At 39.7% G+C, this 21862-nt stretch overlaps 1 protein-coding gene across 2 annotated transcripts in view; it reads right to left on the bottom strand.

Moving 5' to 3' along the window:
• NEK7 (NIMA related kinase 7) overlaps positions 1-21862 on the bottom strand; it is a 143040-nt gene that overhangs the window by 112735 nt on the left and 8443 nt on the right. For both annotated transcript variants that reach the window (XM_054036937.1, XM_054036939.1), the window contains exon 2: positions 1186-1267. In XM_054036937.1, coding sequence (XP_053892912.1) covers positions 1186-1242 — 57 coding nt within the window. In that variant the 5' untranslated portion in view covers positions 1243-1267. The remainder of the gene's footprint in view (positions 1-1185; positions 1268-21862) is intronic.

The raw sequence follows: 21862 nt of genomic DNA, 5'->3' as shown, positions 1-21862 counted from the left end.
GGATAGTGATACAGAAGCACAAGAATGTTTATTTTTATTTGAGCCTCAAAGCTGCTCCAATGCAGGCATTGGAACAAGGAAAGTTCTACTAAAATACAATACTGAGTACAGAAATGAAGACTTGGCAAAAATCTTACTTATATTGTCAAAAACTTCAGAACAAACACATGTTGCCACATCACCTTTATTATTCAGACTAATGCCTGAAACAAACAAACAAACAGAAGATTACCAGTTATGGTCCTGGTCCTGCAAAGAATTACCCAATTGTTTAACTTTACTATGACAATTTCTACTGACTTACATGCAACTCCTCATAGTGCATAAAGCAAAGCACCTGTATAAGTTTTTGCAAGATCAGATCTTAGAGTGCTGCTTTCCAAAGGTTTTTAAATAAATAATGTTATTAACAGAAGCAACATTTTTAGAAGAATGTTAATAAGCAGCCAACTTTATCTATTGCCTGATAATCTTACCTTTGTTTTGAGTCATACCATCAAATCCAACTGCAAGGGTGGCTAAATTTCCCTCACATCCCTTGCCCATTTTCAACAAGGGAAGGCACTAACCCACATGAGATCACCAGCGGGGAGCAGTCTGAAATAAATCTGGCAACTCTGCTATAATTTGGAAATATATAGTGTTTAGCAGCTTGAGACCTCATAGGAAAACAATTACTTTCATGTTTGCCTCTCACCTCTACTCTCCGACTTTTCCCAGTTGGTGACGCAGTAGGAGGCAAAAAAGAAAGCAGCTTTTTTCTGTGAACTATGGAGCTGATATTTTGAAATTCAATGACTAACTAATGCAATATTACATTTCTTTATGGCTTTTTTCCCTCCATAAATGCCTTGAGACAGAAAAATCCAAATTAAACAATCCAATATCCAAAGATACTTGATCTCATAACATTTCATCTGATTTATTAACCACTGATGACTAGTTATGTAATTCCACACAAGTAACTCAACTAAAATAATCAACTATTACCTTGAATACCATACTGAACCCATTAAATGCAGTAAAAACCTACCCTCTTGGAATGGCATTGAATAATGGAGAAGAAAAAGTATTCTAATATCAACAATAACCTTTTGGAATTCGTTCTGTTCGTTAATTTTAACATGTTCTTCCATTTACTAAACCCATTTATTTCTGCTCTTGATGACTAGTAAAATAAAGTACCTGTGGTTGAAACTGTGGAACAGGAGTCCCTTGCACGCCTTGTGACTGTTCATCCATTGTATCAAACAGAGCTTTTTATGTTCTGCAAAAATAACATATGTATATTCATTAAATTGCAATTTAGTTAATGTTTATATTCACTGTACCACTTACTACTGTGCTTCAATTATAATAATGGAATTAAATTATTTTACTGAACTTCAGTACACAATGAATTCAGTGCTAGAAGAATTTTCTAATCTGGATGCTTGACTTTGCAACCATTAAAACATTTTAGCCCTTTTTCTGAGGGTAAGGAGATTCCCTAGTTTTTGTTTTAAAGGATCACTTAAAAAAAAAATAAGAGGAAGAAATTCTATCACGTATTCCCCACCCCAACCAAATAAGTCATCAGCAGAGTTTAAACCTGGGACTGTCAGATCCATACCACAAACGACTTGAGCTAAACAAGTGACTCCATTAGACAAAGGCAGTAATACCCCATCATTCTCTATGTGCACCAGCCACTAAAAGTAGACATGACACATACTTTGCCAAGTGGTAGCACAAGTACTTGCTAGAAAGACAGAGTATCTTGGCTCTGGGACAGGAGTATGATAAAGTGGCTAAAATGGGATAGAGTTAGGACTTCTGGGTGCTATTTGTTGTTTACATAATATTCACTCATTTCTGAATTTCATGGAAATAGTGTCATTTTAGAGACACTATAGTCAAACATGTACATTCACTATTCTAACAGGCTGCTTGGTTAAGAGGGTGAACCTTAGATCTGCCATATTAGGGCCTAAATTTTATTCCCAGCTATACAAACCTCTCCTATCCTGTTACCACATCTGTAAAATGCAAACAAGAATGCTTGCCTGCATCCTAAGATAGGGGTATGAGAACTTGATTAATACAAAGAATGCAAACAGCGCACAATTGTTAACAATGAAGGATAGGAAGGAGTGGATTTTAAAACTCAGTATGTCTTGGTTCACAGCCAAATGAACCCTTACCAAGGCAAAATGTTATTTCATTAAGGGAAAGCACCTGAAGCATCTGTTTTGCCTATGTCTTGTGGAGCTCTATCTCTGTCCATATTGTATGATGTAGAAGGTTCATTAGCGCCTTGGAGTATATACAATGCAGTTGGAACATTCATATAATTAAAGCACAGGAGGTGAACATGTTCTACTGCACATGGATAGAAAGGCATTTTCAGAAGCTTGTAACTTGGCCAAATCTGGAAGGATTTTCATAGGAATAGCAAAAGTCACTTCTCCTTCACTTCAGAACCGTTTCTTTCCCAAATTTCAAGTTCCTACTACAAACAATGGAAGCACTAAAGTTGTTTTGTAAAAACTCATCTAGAGAGTGTTTTAACATTGGGAAATCTACTTGCTTGTCCCCCCCACTAATCTAATTCTGGAAAACTCCAGAATCATTTTTGCTCAAATCTTTAAAAATAATTCAAACCAAGACAGAAAAATCATGGAAAATTTCAGTACAAATAGCTTAAGCTAAGGCAACAGAAAACAGAGGTTTACAATGGAAAGAGGTAGGCAGTCTTAACCAAAGGTATCACCTATAGTATACTGCATATATCACTTTTCTATCAGAGGAGACAGTTGCAGTGAAGTCTTATTTATGTAAGCATACTTCTCAAAGATTTAAAAACACTATACACTTTAATATTGTAACTTCATCTTTAGACACCCAAGCTAACTGTGTGTTTCAAGTTATTTTTTCCCCATGAACAAGTTTTACATTGTATGGTGGTCATTTTATTATCTGGATGTTTTAATAAATTTGACTAGGCCAGAAGAAAGGGCTCTTTGTCTAGAAAGAATAACCTCCAGGCACAGTACAATATAAATAGGAATACAATAATAAATAACTTTAATGAAGTTATTTATCCTTGAATTAAGCTTAATAAATACCAAGAAAATCTTGCTAAGTAAAAACAGTTTTCTTCACCCGAACCACCTACTGACTAAAACAACTGTTGAAACACGGATTATAAAACGTATTGCCTCCAAACTAAAAAAAATCCATTGAAGAAAACTTGCCCTGAATTTTATAGACAATTTGAAAAAGAAAAAGAAAAACAAAAAAAACAGTACATTAAGATTAATTCCTCACTTACTAGCCAAGAGGTGGTGCATTTAAAAAAAAAAAATCACTTCTCTTTCAATCTCAAATATTACAGAAAAGGTCTAACAAATAGCTAATATTCACACCTCCTTAAAGGACTGCTCATCATGATAAGCTTAGCAAGAAATTTAAAAAAAAAATTGTCACAGTGATAATACAACAGCAGCTTTACAGGATGTAAAAATAGTCCAATACACTGCTCTTCTAGAAGTACTATATATTAACCTTGCACATATTGATACATTAAAAATAATCTATAAGGTCAAGCTTGCTGACTAATATATACATGCTCACTATTTATATATATATATATATATATATGCATTAAGCACAAATATTGTAACAATGATATAGCATAAACTGGCTTACACCATAATCCTGTTCACTTATGCTAAGTATAGCATAATACTCTGAAGTTGCTGACGTACGTATTTGGCATAAGAAAATAGGGAACTTGTCAAAATCAAGACATATTTGTTCTATGTATTAGGTCTGGTCTACACTACAGACCTATGTCAGTATAATTATGTCACTCAAGAGTGTGAAAAATCCACACCCCTGAGCAACATAGTTATACCGACCTAAACCCCGTGCAGCATGTTAAGTGTAGACTTGCCCTTAGTACAAGCAAGGGAAGTACCTTCATGGACCAGTACCTGGAATGCTAGAATCCAAAGCAAAGAACAGAACAAATTACTGAACTGAAAGAAACAGATGGGTTGGATTTTAGTGATGTGTAAAGAGATGTATAAATTGTAAAATCATCATATAAATAATATCAGCTGAAATGTGCAACTTTGGGAGCATACCTTCCACATAAGGTGGATGTAACATCGCTGTATGAGATGATTTAGTGGAGTCTGATATCGTATAGAACAATTTCCCTGTACTATATTATTATTGGCTTCAAGCAATAAACCTGACTTGACACTTGTTATTTGGCCTCTTGACTATATTTCATAATGAAAGAAGTGTGATCAAGCAGCTGACTAAACAATTTATCAACAAGCTTGAAAAATTTGTATCAAGAAGAAAAATGTAGGACAAAAGTACAGATCAGGATCCATGCAAAAGTAACAAAATAAAGGATTATAGTTAGCTAGTTATAATTTTCTCAGTTACCATTTTAAAGGCTTAATTCATGTAGCTTTGACACACAATCAGACGCCGAAATACTTGCCTCAAACATTTTAGTTGGAGGGAATAATTTTCTACAAATTATTATAAAAATCAGACCACAAATGTAACTTTTTAAGTTACATCTTCCCATTTAAAAAAAGTGGGAATAACCAAAGGTATGTATGTCAAATGATCGTATATTTTCAAAACAATTTCCCTATCTAAAGTTTGAAAAGTTTGGTTTTCCTTCAGATTAATGAGAAAAGTTCTTTATGCCACTCTAAGTACCACAGCTCTCTTTTGGAAATGTTTAAGTTTCCAGAAATCCTTCCTGTCCAGATCATGATCAGAGAGATTAAGTAGGAACACAATTTCCACCTATTAATTCTAAAAGCAGAGGTGAATCCTTTTTAAACCTTCAGGATAGACCCTCTTCTTGAGGTTCTTTGTACTGAATTTCAGTAACACTATGCTTAGTTAACAAACACTATGGAGGGGGACATTATCTTGAACTGGAGAAAGTATACCTTCCGTGTCTGAAAAAAATCATCAGTGGGCAAAGGGTTGAGGAATAAAATGGAGAGTACAACTATAACCTGGTAGCAACATCAGCAATTAAACAAACAGAGGTAGGTAGGTAGGTAGGCAGGCAGGTAGGTAGGCAGGCAGGCGTGCGTGTGTGAAAACACTTGGGTTACTGGTAATAGACAAAGCCTAAAATGCCAAGAGCAGGATTAAATATTGGTTTTGGCCCAACAGTAATCATTTATCAGGAATGACACATTCCTGATCTCATCTTCTCTCTCTTATTTGAAGAAGTCAGCCAATATCTTACCAACAGTGGTATCAAACCATTCTACTGCCCAGTGGCTGTTCCAAACAAAAAATGGACTGTTGGGACTCAACCTCTTTTCTCCTTATCCTCAGCATTTCTGTACAACTAGTGCACAGTTTTTGGAATGCTAGCTGCAATTAATGCAGAGATTAATGAGATTTGAAGGTAGTTCTAAACAGTACTTTCAGGGGGGTGAAACTAATCCTTAAAAGAAGGATCAAACACAAAGATGTGGAGTAAAGACGACACAGGGAAAAAAACAGCTAGAGGAATTGCTCAATCTGTTAATGAGAGAGTCTTTACTAATCATCTGCAAAATTTCATGATAGCCCTGGCCCCCTGCCAGGAGAAGACACTGAAAAATTGTTAAGATTTCTAAAAATATTAGTATGAATATGGTGATAAAACTGGAAAATTGCTGGCAGCTGCTGTTTGTTCCAAAACACTTGGCAGTCAGACCCTGTTATTTAAAAAACCTGACAAGGCCAATACTGGCAATTCTTTGCAGGATATGTAACATCTTTCATTTGTATTTTGCAGTGGGTTAGACGAGTCACAATACAGTGGTAGCTTCCACTGAAAAATTAGATCTTTGTCTGGTTAATCACTAAAGAACACTGAAATACCCTGATTAAGTCTACCAATGTCTTCAACACCATAGTTGTCTTGCAATCAGACAAATCCCAGAGATAATCCAAGTCTGAGATTGTTTTAAGAATCTATTTTTTCAGTTAGTTCTTTATTTTAACAGTCCTTTAACCACTGTAATAGATCCTGGAATCTCTTTAAAAATGTGACAGATGGCAATTATGACATCATTTACAAAAACAGAACCTTTAATAACCTGTTATTGGTACTGTTCCAATCATTTTCTCTAACAGTGACATCAAAACTTTCTCTCACTTTGCTCTAACTACCTTTCTCTTTAGCTTTCTTTACCAATTTGGCTTTAGCAACTGGATTTGATTATTATATAAATCTGAAAGAATAAATTAGGATTTCATTTCCCAGATTTGCTTTAAACAACAGGCACTAAAACTGGGCTGCCCTTTGTTAGCACACCTTTCCTAAAGAGCTCATAGTTCAACGTTACAAGGCACATCTCAAAATCTCATTGCATACAGAAAATCTCTTTTACATCACCATTCTTACTACAACTCTACCCCGATATAATGCGTCCCGATATAAGAGAAAGATATAACGCGGTAAAGCAGTGCTCCGGGGGGGGGGGGGGGGGGGGGGGGGGGAAGGGGGGCAGGGCGGAGCTGAGCACTCCCGTTGACCAAAACAAGTTCGATATAACGTGGTTTCACTTATAATGCGGTAAGATTTTTTGGCTCCTGAGGACAGCGTTACATCAGGGTACAGGTGTACTATAATAATAGAACTTGAAACAGATTAACGTTGGGAAATATAACCACATAGTTATGCTCTTAAGAATTTTACTGAAGTGCAGGCTCCAAACTCCTGCCTTGATACAGAAACCCTGTTGTTTCCATGGAACAAAGTACATTAATACATGGTGGGTACTTATTTGATTAAATGCAATTATATTTTGCAGCCAATTCCACTGACTCTGAAACAAGACTATTATCTGGAAATGTTGAAGAAACAGAACTACCGCAGTATTCCTTCTAGAACGCAAAATAATCAAGGATTTTTTTTTCTGGGTCTGTCACAGATTACCTTTGTGATCTTAGATAAATTATTCAATTTCTCCATGCCCGAGTTTCCCTGTAGGGCCTCAATATAAGTCAAAACACAACCAATGTGTGGATACTGAATTTCTCTTTACATACACAAAGCTACAATACTTACATTCTAAGTGATCTTATGACTCAAAAAATACTTCAGTTCACTAATTTGACTCTTTAAAAAATTGAGACTAAGAAATGGAGTGCAGAGGAGAAAGGGTTTGTAACACATGGCAACCATACTTCTTTCGAGCTGCTTTGAATACTTCAGATATCTTTTCCAAAATATCTGATCTTCTCTCTTTATAAAAGTCATGCTGCAAAAATTGCAAATCAGAATAAAGAGCAGCCATAGAAAGCACAATCTTCGAGATTAATTTATACTAAAGGAGCTCACTTCAGTTTGTGGTGCGAGTGTGAGGAGCTGGGAGCAAGAGGCGCAAGGAGCTGAGAGTGAGAGGGTGTGCTGCTGGAGGACTGAGGAGCACAAGCGTTATCAGACACCAGGAGGAAGGTACTGTGGTGAGAATAAGGAAGGTGTTTGGAGGAGGCCATGGGGAAGTAGCCCAGGGAGTTGTAGCTGTCATGCAGCTGGTACAGGACAGCTACAACTGCAGTCCACAGGGCCCTGGGCTGGAACCCGGAGTAGAGGGCGGGCCCGGGTTCCCCCCAAACCTCCCAATTGACCTGGACTGTGGGTTCTTCCAGAGGGGAAGGTCTCTGGGCTGTTCCCCAACCCACATGGTGAATCTCTGAGGCAAGAAAATCCGCCAATAAGCGCAGGACCCACCAAGATAGAGGAGGAACTTTGTCACACCTCCTTCCTACGTTTGACCATCAAACTTAATATTTGTATGGCTCTTGCTGAACTACTGTAGTTTGATTTTATATTTCCCCCTCTGCGGATAATATTTCCTGAGCGTGTTTTTGTTGTAGGTAAAGGCCTTATTCTATTGCTTTTTATGTCTGTACAGTTTACATATTATCTGGATATCTGATCCAGCTCTGGCAGGTTACCATTCTCTGCTGTCTTTGTTTCCCTTTGAAAACAATGTTTTTGGGCAGAGATTGAAATGGGATGGTTCTTGGAGGCTCAGTAAGCCAGTACTTTCTCCTGGATCTGTATCATGCTCCTGAATCCAAGCTTCAATTTAAAAGAACTTGCCTCTAGCTCGTGTGATTACTAAGAAATCATTCAAAATTTGAAACAGATGTGACCGTCATTGTGATGTCTGCAACCGCCTGAAATGTATGAGCTGACTCCATCCATCTCAATGTGATGGTATTTCTGAAACCTAATGATGGAGATGTAAAGATCAACATTGTTAACTACTTTACTTTTACAGAGCATAAAAAAATAGTGATCATGTAATGATCATACAAACTCTGCACAACCTACTATTTACAGTATCTCATTTTGGTGCCATTCGTGGGCAGAGTTCGGAGAGTACCACTACTTCTCCTCCCCTACATCTGTCCCTGATTTCAGGTTACCATACTACAGACCATAGTAGTACAGCATATATTCTACTTAATGTGACAACCTGACATTTATAAAATCTAAACACTATATTTCATATTCTAGTATGCAAGAAGCCTCTGAGAAAGAATTAAATGGTATGTGAAGAATCCTTATTAATATAACTGACTCAAACCACCATATGAGAATGCTTATAAATCTTCCTGCCCTTTTCAAAAAGAGTTGTCTTTTATGGCACAGCCAGGCACAGGTAGACTAGAAGAAAGCATGAAAACAGCATGTTTGGTATTCATAAATTTTAAGGCCAGCAGGGATCATTATGATCATCTGGTCTGACCACCAAGCATACAGGACACACAGATTAGGAACAGCCACACCAAAACCAAATATCCAGTATTATGACAGAAATGCAGTACACCATCAACAAAGACTATCTTGTATGCAAGTAATCTACGTACTTTCCTTTTTTCTGACATGCTCTGCCTGTTAACAGACAGCTGCTTTCACCAACAGTCTCCTGCACACATCAGTAGCATTCTGTTAGTGATGTGGTTAGGGATTCACTCCTCCCTTTAATCACAGAGAGAACATGCTATGTATTAAAAGACCAAGAGAGTAGAAACTCAGATTCTATTTTCCTGAAATGTTGTGCAACAATGCAAAATGAACATTAATGCACATTTTAAGGCCTCCTCACCAAAAAAAAAAAAAAAAAAAAAAGATTATTTTCAACTATTTTGCCCATATAAAGATTAGTACAGTTTTGCTGACTTTGCCATCAATAAATGTTTTATATTTTTGTTTTGACCCATTGTAATATGCAAATACCACAAATCCTGCTTAAGCTTATTACAATCTTGAGGGTGGGGGGGGGGCGGGGAGAAGAGAGGGGGAGAGAGAGAGAAACCAGGAAAACGTGGGGAAGGCCTCTTCTGCAACCCTTTTGGACTACACCATTGACATGCATGATCTTGGGCAAGTCATTTCATCTATCTGTGCCTCAGTTTCTCCATCTATATGGGAGAAACCCACACACCTGTGAAGTGCAGTTCTGTTCCATGGTGCCCTTCTCCATAGCAGTACAGTGAGGAAAAGAGATAGGGGCATGGCAAGGGTAATGAATACCCATAAGCTTAAATCTCCTTACACAGAAGGTGTCCAGTGACATTCTACCTGCTGTTACTTAAAATACACAGGCTGTAGAAGAGGCAACAAGGCAGCTACTCATCTACTCTGCCCTGGATTTTAAGGAGGTAGGAGGGTGATGATTCATTCCCTTAACCAATTCCCATCCATGCAAACATTGTTTAGCCAATAACAACTAAGACCTAAAATTATCTTTTCACCAGGCCCAGAGTACTGTACCATCAGATGTAGTTATTCCATATAGATAATATTTACTCTGAGTATATGTACTATTTGGAGTTACTAGCTGTAACTCAAGGCTGTAGCAAAAGGAATCATGTGCAACTGCACCAGGGTGGATAACATGATAGAGACATGAGTACAGCACAAAACACTGGCATACAAATTGGTCATTAAAATCTCTCTCTACCCTTGGGACTCATATTCCAGGCTTGTTAAGTGGCTCTAGTATACCTTCCCTCAACCTTAGATGGTTTCACTTACTCAAATGGAACACTACAAAGTTAAGCACAGATGGCAAAAATTTTAAATGTGACAACAAAGAGAAGAAATCCCTTGTTGTATATTACAAATGGTTACCGAATGAATATTGTAGGATAAAAACTCTAACAAGAGTACAGTTCTCCTTTGTTCTTCTTTTACTATCTTATCTTGTACAAGTGTAAAAAAATATACATTTAATATTAATTTTCAGAATTTTTCAATAATTCAATAGAAAATATACTGCATAGTGAAAATAATGTAGCAGAAACAATTACAGCTACAGAATATAAAGGGTCAGAAAACCACAGATTGAAACATGTCAAGAATTAATACATGCAGAGTTTTAATATTTTATCCCAAATCAGTTTTAGTATTCTGATTTTAATATGTTACAGAAACAAACCCAGATAAAACAACACCATCAATATGAAATCAATTGCATAAGTGAATTAAAAAGTAGTTTCAGTTACTGCATCTACCCATGTGGTTTTATCATATATGCCCTTTTTTCTAAAAATTATTTTCGCAACTCCATTGCAGTGAGAAAGACCCATACAAACAATGGAAATGCTCAGACTACAGGAGAATCGAACAAAGATGGGAGAAGAAATTTTGGTCTAATTTTTCAACTACACTACCTGTTTGTTTCTTCATAAAAATAGCAGGGCTGTCAAGCGATTAAAAGAATTAATTGCGCAATGTAAAAAATTAATCACGACTAATTACACTGTTAAACAATAAAATACCATTTATTTAAATATTTTTGATGCTTTCTACATTTTCAAATATATTGATTTCAATTACAACACAGAATACAAAGTGTACAGTGCTCATTTTATCTTTATTTTTTATTATAATCTACTACAAGTACTGCAGTGCAAACTCTTTATAATGAAAGTTGAACTTACAAATGTAGAATTATGTACAAAATTAAACTGCATTCAAAAATAAAACAATGTAAAATTTTAGAACCTACAAGTCCACACAGTGCTACTTAAGTCAATCACTCAGACAAATAAGTTTGTTTACAATTTGCAGGAGATAATGCTGCCCACTTCTTGTTTACGTCACCTGAAAATGAGAATAGGCTTTCGCATGGCACTGTTGTAGCCAGCATCACAAGATACTTACGTACCAGATGTACTAAAGATTCATGTGTCTCTTCATATTTCAACCACCATTCCAGCAGACATGTGTCTATGCTGATGACAGGTTCTGCTCGATAACGATCCAAAGCAGAGTGGAACAATGCATGATCATTTTCATCATCAGTCAGATGCCACCAGCAGAAGGTTGATTTTCTTTTTTGGTGGTTCGGGTTCTGTAGTTCCCGCATTGGAATGTTGCTCTCTTAAGACATCTGAAAGCATTCTCCACACCTCGTCCCTCTCAGATTTTGGAAGGCACTTTAAATTCTTAAGCCTTGGGTTGAGTGCTGTATCTATTCTTAGAAATCTCACATTGGTACCATCTTTGCGTTTTGTTAAATCTGCTGTGAAAGTGTTCTTAAAACAAACATGTACTGGGTCATTATCCGAGACTGCTATAACATGAAATACATGGCAGAACGTGGGTAAAACAGAACAGGAGACGTACAATTCTCCCCCCAGGAGTTCAGTCACAAATTTAATTAACACATTTTTTTAACAAGCACTATCAGCATTTCCTCTGGAGTGGTGGCCAAAGTAGGAAGGGGCATATGAATGTTTAGCATATCTGGCACGTAAATACCTTGCAACCCCGGCTACAAAAGTGCCATGCGAACGCCTGTTCTCACTTTCAGGTGACGTAAATAAGCAACAGTCAGCAGTATCTCTCGTAAATGTAAACAAACTTTTGTTTGTCTTAGCAATTCGCTGAACAAGAAGTAAGACTGAGTGGACTTTTAGGCTCTAAAGTTTTACCCTGTTTTGTTTTTGAGTGCAGTTCTGTAACAAAAAAAATTTGTGAGTTACACTTTCACAATAAAGAGATTGCATTACAGTACTTGTATGAGGTGAATTGAAAAATAGTATTTCTTATTTTTACAGTGAAAATATTTGTAATAAAAAATATAAAGTGAGCACTGTACACGTTTTATTCTGTGTTATAATCCATATATTTGAAAATGTAGAAAAACATCCAAAAATATTTAATAAATTTCAGTTAGTATTCTATTGTTTAACAGTGCGATTAATCATAATTAATTTTTTTAATCGCAGTTACTTTTTTTTGAGTTAATCGCATGAGTTAACTGTGATTAATTGACAGCCTTAAAAAACAGTAATTTTTTTTTTTAAAAGAGTGTGATTCTTTTAAGTTGATGGCATCCTGTAAACTACCAATATATATTTTTAATATGAGGATTCATAGAAGTTGTATTCCATGAGCATCAATAAAAAACTAAGGAACAAGGTGTACTGGTCCTTTGAGGTTCCAGGGATAATCTTTCTAGACCAACAGAACCTAACCGGGAGCTTGTACCTTGGGACCTACCTCTATTGCAGGGGATTGGCCAGGTCTAATAAGGGCTACGCAAATTGGTTTGTTTAGCTCAGAAGTTCTCAAACTGGGGGGTCAGGATCTCTCAAGTGGGTGTGAGGTTATTACATAGGGAGTCACGAGCTGTCAACCTCCACCCCAAAACCCGCTTTGCCTCCAGCATTTATAATGGTGTTAAATATATAAAAAAGTGTTTTTAATTTATAAGGGGCGGGGGGGGGGGGGCGCACTCAGAGACTTCCTATGTGAAAGGGTTCACCAGTAAAAAATTTTGAGAGCCACTGGTTTAGCTAGTTTCCCTGTCATCTAAAGAACTATACAACCTACTGATCTTACCTGGCTACTCAGAGTCAAGAGGAAGAATGGTTTTTGTATCATTTCTTTTCTTATCATTGCCGTTGGGTGAATGGGAGGGTTCTCTCTTGGGTTTGCTTTATTCTGTTATAAGACTAAAATACACAAAAACCCCAGGAAGAGTGCAACACTCATTTTTACTAAGTAGAGAGTACAGTGTTGCTTTTGCAGAGAAGGTGATGAGGGCTGCTTGGCTTCTCTCTCTCACAAACTGAAGTTTCTTCTAGGGCTCTTTCCCCCTCATTTTCTCTATTCCCCGCCGCCCCTCCCCACCCCCCCACCCTTATATCCATTATCTGATTTGGAAGGGGTTATGCTAAATTATCATTTTAGAGTAATGCTGCATCTGGGTCAGAAAAAATGTCAAGTGTATAGAACTCATCTTTTTGCTGATTATGAGGATATGAAGGAATTGGTCCTTGCTACTGAAAGAGTTCAACCTCATAACACTCCTCATGTGGTCCAATATTTGTGTCAAAATTATGGTTTTGCTTGGCATATGAAAACATAAGCATCAATGAGACTTGGCACCTGGGACAATTCAAGTCCTTGACCTTTACAATAGCAAGCTTGCTTTATATATAGAGATAGTGTAATACATGACTGATGGAATATTTATCATTCTTGAGTCTAAATAAATCAGTACTAATTAATCCTATTCCTGAAATAAGCTTTCAAGCTTTAATTTAAAGGTGAAGGGGAGCAAAAAAACCCATGATACAATAAAAATGCTAATTAGCTACTTTCATTTATAAACGGTAATGTACTTTATCACAGAGAACAAAGTAAAACAAGACAAACGTATGCATAGATCTTCAACCATCAATATGGTAGTCTTCCCCTGCTTTACCATCACAGGATACACTGGTTTTATGGAAAATAGACACCGGATGAAGCGAGAGGGAAGACAACTAGAACACCAGAAGCACAAGCTTCACATGTAGCAAAGGTGACCAATTAAAATTCTTATACTCTGATAATGCAAAAGGCAAAGAAAAATTTCTTTGCCTCCACAATAGCATCTGCAAAAAAAATCAAACAAATGAGGGATCTCTTTCATTTGGTGTTTAGACTAATTAGTATGGGCTATCTCCACTCAACAGTTGACTTGGGTCTCTTCTCTTGCAATGATTTCTTGTTATTTTGCAAATAAAATTGCTTAAATTTAGACAAGCTGTATGATTCAATGATGCCCGAGAAAAAGGGCAAAGTAGCAAATGTTACGTCTTCTAGTTGATCTCTGGTCACTAGTGTCCTAGAAAGTGTTGGAAGAACTTTGGTTCACTTCCTACACTTTGGACCAGGTCTTTCCTAGTTGGCGAAGTAATGGGTCCATTGCCAATGAAGATAGTAAATGCCTCCTGCTAAGGAAGACAGTGAGAAGGGAGTGTGTGCTCCACCCAGGAAACCATTTGTAGATACTGACTTTTTGGCTCATTCCAGATCTTCCATTCTTAAATAAGATTACTGAGAAATCTGAAGCAAGGTAACTCAATCTCTGGATTTTTGGGACTTCCTTGATCACTAACCTAGGTATGGTACAGCAACTGCACTTATTTTATTGACTGATCTTCCTGATTATTAGGGATCCTAGAAATCTGTTTGCTAAGGTAAAAACGCAAATTCTGTGTTTTTAAAGAGAATCTTTAGTTTTTACATTTTGTGAAAAAATAAAAACATATATAGTAGAACCCCATTTATCCAAGCCTCCATTATCCTGCTCTCTGAATTAACCGAAACACCAGCTGCCCAGGGCTGACAGCATGAGCCCTTGCCACCTGGGGCTGACAGCCCAAACCCAGATGCTGTCAGCCCCAGGCAGCTGGTGGTTTGGTTAATATGGAGAGCCGTATAATGGAGACTCAGATCAACGGGGTTCTATTGTATATCAATAAAACACTGTGTTCAACACTCCTGGGGGAATTCTGTGCCACTGCACATGCGCAGAATTATTCATATCCCCTGCAGATTTCTTTGCTTTCCTGCACACAAAAAAAAAAAAAATGACTTTCTGACAGGGAAGCTGCAAGAGCAGTCACACACACTACTCCCTAGCAGTGCAGGTACATTGTTTCAGGCACCCAGAGCAGCCAGCAGAGAGGTAAATCACCACAGGGCTGGGGACACCCCAGACAGTGACTCCTACCCTAAGCCTGGATCAGGAGTGGCTGGGGCTATGTCACATCCACCCCCCCCGAAACCTTCCCCACTTGCAGGAAGCTCAGCATGCTTCCCTGCTTCCTGCCCACATCGCTCCTCAGCTCCAGGGGAGGGATCACTGTATGGGGAGCTGCTTCCCCATCCCATACCCAGACACCCAGAACCCCTCTAACCCACCATATCCAAACCCCACCCCATTAAACCTCAACCCCCGCATCTGGAGCCCCCTGCACCCAGACCCCCTGCTTCAGGACCCCCACCCCTGCACCCGGACCACCCCCCACTGAGCTCCCTGCACTCAAACTCCCAACCAAATGAGCCTGTGCCCCCACATCCAGACCCCCATCTCACTGACCCCCAACTAGCTGCACCCAGACCCCCACCCCACCAAGCCCCATGCCACCAGTACCCAGACCTCCCTGCTGAGACCCCCACATCCAGACCTCTTTGCTGAGCCCTAAACACCTTCACCTGGAAGCCCCTGCAGAATCCCATTGCCCACACCTGGAACCTCCCCTCCCCCCTATGAGCATCCAGATCCCCCCAGACCTAGACCTCACTGAGCCGCCTGCACCCAGATTGCCCCACACAGTAGCCTCTCACCTCACACCTGGACCACCCCACAATGAGACCATCCACACTTGGATCCTGCCAGGTTGAGCCTACCCACCCACACCTGGTGTGCCTGGCGCAAAGGGGCAGGACCCCGGAGTGTTTATGGGGCAGGCCCATGCCTTGTGCTGTGTCAGGATCAGGTGCAGCCTCACCACTGACTGTGTCCCTGGGATGAAGAGGCTGCAGAGTGATTTCCCACCTTCGTGCAGCCAGTGGCCTATGCTCCCCACTGCCATGCTGGAGCCTCTGCATTTATTTATTGACAAATAAAACTCACAGAATTTTAAAATACTGTGCGCAGGATTTTTAATTTTTTGGTGCAGAATGCCCTCAGGAGTAGTTCAACTGATACCTATATATGTTGTGGCTAAGGAAACTAAAGTGCAGTGTTTCATTTTACTCTCAGAAAAACAGGGGTTTTAATGTTTTAATCAGAGAATTTTGATTCTTTTTAATCACAGAAAACTAGGATCCCTGCTGATGATAGATGACCATGATGTCATAATTAGATTAACTGCCATTGATCAAAGAGTATTGGATTCTCCTGTGGACATCAGTAGGAGCAGATACAGTCACTCATCTCTCAGGGAGAAAGGAAAGAAGAGGAGAAGTCAGACTGCAGTACTGAACAACTGCTCTTCGGCCTCAAGGGCACTCATATGGATCCCTAGGGTAACATCTTGTCCCCGCTTTGACATGTGTAAATGGTCATTAAATAGGTTAGTGAGAAAACATGGACCATGGCTTTACTCTGCTGACAAAACAGTTCTATCTCCAACTGAATGAGTGCTGTATCTGAGTGCCTTAACCAGTGTACACTTGAGAATAGCATATGAAGAGAACTATCTGAAGCTTAGACTATGGCTATACTGGCACTTTACAGCGCTGCAACTTTCTCGATCAGGGGTGTGAAAAAACACCCCCCTGAGCGCAGCAAGTTACAGCACTATAAAGCGCCAGTGTAAACAGTGCCCCACCGCTGGGAGCCGTGCTCCCAGCGCTGTAAGCTAATCCCCTCGTGGAGGTGGAGTACCTGCAGTGCTGGCACACGACCACACTCGCACTTCAAAGCGCTGCTCCGGGAGCGTTCCCGTGGCAGCGCTTTGAAGTTTCGAGTGTAGCCCCGGCCAAAGTTTACACTACAGAATTAGGTCAAGGTAAAACAGTTTACGTCAACCTAATTATGTCAGTGTCTACACTAGAACGTTGCTTCTGCCAGAGTAAGTGGCCTGCTACTCCCACATAATAACTCCACCTCCACGAGAGGTGCAGCGCTTACGTTGGTGTAGTTAGGGTGACACACTGTCCAGGCAGGCACTGCGTGACTTACAATAGCAGTTGGCTGTCATTCTTGTCAGTTTCAGGGCTGCCTCCAGCTTAAAGCATCCACAGGGCTCACAGCTGGAGCTGTGAAACTGACAAGAATGTCAATTTCACTGCTGGTAGGCCCCATTCTGTGAAACTGAGCCTGCACCCAGGCTCACAGTTCAGTCTAGCACCCTGGGCCAGGTGCGGGGCTCCAGCTGCAAGCCTTGCGTGGCTGTCAGTGCCCCACAATGCCCCACTTTAGTTGCTGCAAGCGCTCCTGGTGAGGACACACACCAGTGGCAGAAGGAGGGTATTGTGGACACCTGCCAATTGAATTACTGTGGTGGCTGCAGGTCGACTTAAATTAAGTTGACCCAAACTTGTAATGTAGACAAGCCCTGAGACTCACTTCAGATGAGAAAAATGAGGTACTAGTAGGTTGGGGGAAGCAACCAAAAGAAATGGCAAAGACAGCTGCTCCCTTGATTGAAGGTATTTATTCTCCACTTACTGAGCACCCAATAAAGAAGTGATTTTCCATCCTCACCTACTTTTAGATTATCAGATAGCAGCACTGACTAGGACAGGCTGAGTTTTTCTTTCACATCCTATATTACCCATTCCTTTATCACTTTCAGACTAGGCTACTGTAATGTGCTCTAAAAAGGGCTACAGCTAAAGATTATTCAGAAATGTAGGCTAGCCCAAAATGCCCACTTGCTAACGGAGTATCTCATTGGTAAGTACAGGTTTCAGAGTAGCAGCTGTGTTAGTCTGTATACGCAAAAAGAACAGGAGTACACAAATCTGACGTCAGGAATCATAACATTCAAAAACCAGTAGGGGAACACTTCAACCTCTCTGGTCACTCAGTAACAGACTTAAAAGGTGGCAATTTTGCAACAGAAAAGCTTCAAAAACAGACTCCAACGAGAAACTGCTGAACTTGAATTAATATGCAAACTAGATACCATTAACTTGGGTTTGAATAAAGACTGGGAGTGGCTGGGTCATTACACATATTGAATCTATTTCCCCATGTTAAGTATCGTCACACCTTCTTGTCAACTGTCTAAAATGGGCCATCTTGATTATCACCACAAAAGTTTTTTTTTCTCCTGTTGATAATAGCTCATCTTAATTAGCGTCTTACAATTAGTATGGCTACTTCCACTTTTTCATGTTCTCTGTGTGTGTGTGTGTGTGTGTGTGTGTGTGTGTGTGTGTATATATATATACACACACACACACACACACACACACACACACACACACACACACAGAGAACATGAAAAAGTGGAAGTAGCCATACTAATTGTAAGACGCTAATTAAGATGAGCTATTATCAACAGGAGAAAAAAAAACTTTTGTGGTGATAATATATATATATATATATACACACACACACACACACACACCTTCTTACTATATGTTCCATTCTATGCATCTGATGAAGTGGGCTGTAGCCCACAAAAGCTTATGCTCAAATAAATGTGTTAGTCTCTAAGGTGCCACAAGTACTCCTGTTCTTTTTATTGGTAAGTATGTTACACCAAGACTCCACAATCCGCATTGTTAGTGTATTCTTTTTATGGGTGGAGTTTAAAATGTTGATCTTGTCTTATATAAAGCTCTAAGTGGCCCAGGACCTGCCTACCTCAGAGACTGCCTCTCTCCCTGTGTGATATTGCTGGAGTTGTGACTGGCAGAAGGTGCTCAACTGGTACCCCTACATGTTTTCTCAGCAAGCAGAGCTTCCTTGACAATTATTGTGAGTGGTGTCATCTGCAGAGTCTCTAAAAGAAGACTTGGGACGCTTTTTTACAAAGTAATACTGGGGGGGAAGGGAGGCGGCATTAACATACCCTGGTTTTATCTCTTGCCTGTTCACAAAAATAAAATGTCAATTACACGTGTGCTGTGTCAGGACTTTATATATGCATATGGGAAGTGTCTTATTCTAGAAAGCGTTTTCACTTGTTTTTGGGCAAAACAAAGGATTGCTCAGCCACATTTCATAGCCCTTTTATCACCTAATAGCTTACTTACACTTTAAAATTACTAAAGACAGGCAGATGACCTCTTATAAACTATTAATTATTGGTATCAAAGTTCTACTAAAAGATTATACTGATACGGTAAACTAGATTAAATATTGGACTAATCGTTTTTTAGGCATTCTGGTACACTGAAAGCAACAACTTTTCAAACTCAAAATATCTTCTCTAGCAGTTCTTAAATTAGGACTTTCTTCCTTAAGAACACTGTTTATCAAACCCAAGGACAGTTTTAATATGTTTAGCACCTAGACTGGGCTGACGCGATAATACAGCTCCTTTTAAAAGCAATTCATTTTTAATATGCAAATTGATCAGTTTTCAGGCTGAATGTGTAAGGATACCTTTTTTATGTCCATGATGTGCTCAGATTTCAATCTTTTAGAGATATATGTAAACAAAACAAAACCTCTCTTATTCTATATTTCTTTTCCGTGACTGGCTCCCACCAGAACAGAGTGATCCATAGTCTCTTTTCTACTTGTCAGTTAGGCAGGCAGCAACCAACAACATCAGAATATTTTGGTCTCTTCCAAAGGGTCTGCTTACCCCCATACATTTAGGGCTTGTCTTCACTACCAGGGTAAGTCGACCTAAGTTACGCTACTCCAACTACGTGAATATCGGCAGATGCTCTCCTGTCGACTTACTTTACTCTTCTCTGAGAAATGGACTACCAGGAATGACCGGAGAGTGCTCTGCCATCGATTTAGCAGGTCTTCACTAGACCTGCTAAATCAACACCCGCTGCATTGATTGAAGCAGCATCGATCTCCCCAGTAGTGAAGACAAGCCCTCAGTTAAGATTTTTCAGAGCTGTAACTTTAGCACAAATGAACCTACAAGCCCTCATACAGGCATTGCTAAGAGCAAGCATCTGCATATGTGGAATTATGTCACAGTGAAGAATCATCGGGTACCTAATTCACCTGTGATTAAGCTGCCACCAGTGCATACTGAGGGAATGCGAATAATTGCTTGCCTCTTCCAACAAAAGGTAAACATACAGGAGAGTTGATTAAAAGCCCACTGAAGTCAGTGGGAATGTTTCCACTGACTTCAAAAGAGCGATTTCAGACCAAGAAAGAAAAGAAAACCTCAAGGCACTAGACCTCCGTTAAGGCAGTACATTTGAGAAAATTCTATTCAGGCCCCAATAAGGACGTTGCCTAACACTATATAAAACACAACTAGGACATGCCAATTAACACGGTTAGCCTACATAGGGTCAGAAAGGAACCATACTAAACCACGATCTTCAAAAAGCAATGCAGCAACCATAAAGGACAAAACAAGTAACCTGTAGCATTTGCTGAATGTATGCAAATAGCACCAAATAGCCACCTTCCACACCAAGTCATAAACCACATTCCATTTTCAACCTAGAATACTGAAGGCAATGAGAAGTCTAATCCACTGGGTATAAACCACAGAAGTCTGGTAATCCACTCAAACTCCAAACAAGATAACAGATTTGGGGATTTTCTGAATTCATAAAAAACAATGGAGATAAATCCTTAAGTCTCTTCAATAGATTTAGGGAACATATATCATAGCTTTTTCAACTCCGGGTAGAAAAACGGCAAGAAAATGTCCTGAATGATTATGAAAGCCAGTGACCACTCAAAGGAAAAACTGGACAAGATTTAAAAACTAATTAATCAGAAGAGAACATGATCCAGAGAGAGAGAGAAAAAAAAAAGAAGAAACTCAATTTCCATACACAATGATACAAGATGGGCTTGGCTACACTTGTGCGTTAGTGCACAATAAAGGAGCACCGTGCCCACTAGCTCACTCCCCAGCCACACTGGCAAGGCACGTAGAGCGCTCAGACTCCGCAGCTAGAGCGCTCCTGGTACTCCACCTCAGCAAGAGGAATAACGTTTGCTGCGCCTTGGCTGCAACGCACGGGCGTCAGTGTGAACGAGACGTTGCATTACTGCGCTCTGATCGGCCTCCGGAAACGTCCCATAATCTCCTTAAGTCAAGTGGCCACTCTTGTCATTGTTTTGAACTCCTGCAGGAATGCGGAAATGCCCTTTCAAAGCTTTGTTTCTGACAGCCGGCATGCAAGCGGTTACTGTGGAATGCTGTGTGAGAGAGAGAGAGAGAGAGGCGCGGGGGAGAGGGAAGGGAAGGTGTGCTGCTGTCTGAACTTACAAGACAGCATGCTGACATGCTTTCAGCCCCCCGAAAAAACCCCTCTCTCTCCTCCCACATACACACAACACAGTCCCTGTCACACTCCACTCCACCCCACCATTTGAAAAGCACGTTGCAGCCACCTGCATGCTGGGATAGCTACCACAATGCACAGCTAATGTGTCCACGCCAGTGCACTGTCAGCTGTCAGTGTGAACAGACTACAGCGCTTTCCCTACTGCGCACTATGAAGGCTGGTTTAACTCAAAGTGCTCTACATCTGCAAGTGTAGCCATGCCCAATGATTGCAACCAGGAACACCACTTTCATAACAGTAAGAAAAGGAAAGCGTCTCTGTGAACCCAAATACCAGATTAGGAGCAGAAAGGGAGACATGATAAGAGGCAAAGCCAGCCAGCAGCTTTACGGAACCTAGAAACCAAGGGAGAATAATCTCAAGGGAGCTGCAGTAAACTGAACAGTGAAGACGTTCTTTGTCAACACCATGCAATATCTAACATTCCAAAATGGGGGAGTTACCAAAATGGGTACTCGAAAAGTCCTGAAGGAATTCAACTAAGAAACAATTCTAGAAGCAGAAAGAACAAAGTACCACACTCGTTCTAACTTTCCTCTTCAGAGATAGGAAACAAACTGAATCTGT

The sequence above is a fragment of the Malaclemys terrapin genome, chromosome 8, assembly GCF_027887155.1.
Source record: "Malaclemys terrapin pileata isolate rMalTer1 chromosome 8, rMalTer1.hap1, whole genome shotgun sequence".
Taxonomy (NCBI): Eukaryota; Metazoa; Chordata; order Testudines; family Emydidae; genus Malaclemys; species Malaclemys terrapin.
Note: the sequence above shows the minus strand (reverse complement) of the source record. Positions and strands in the feature narration are given on the sequence as shown.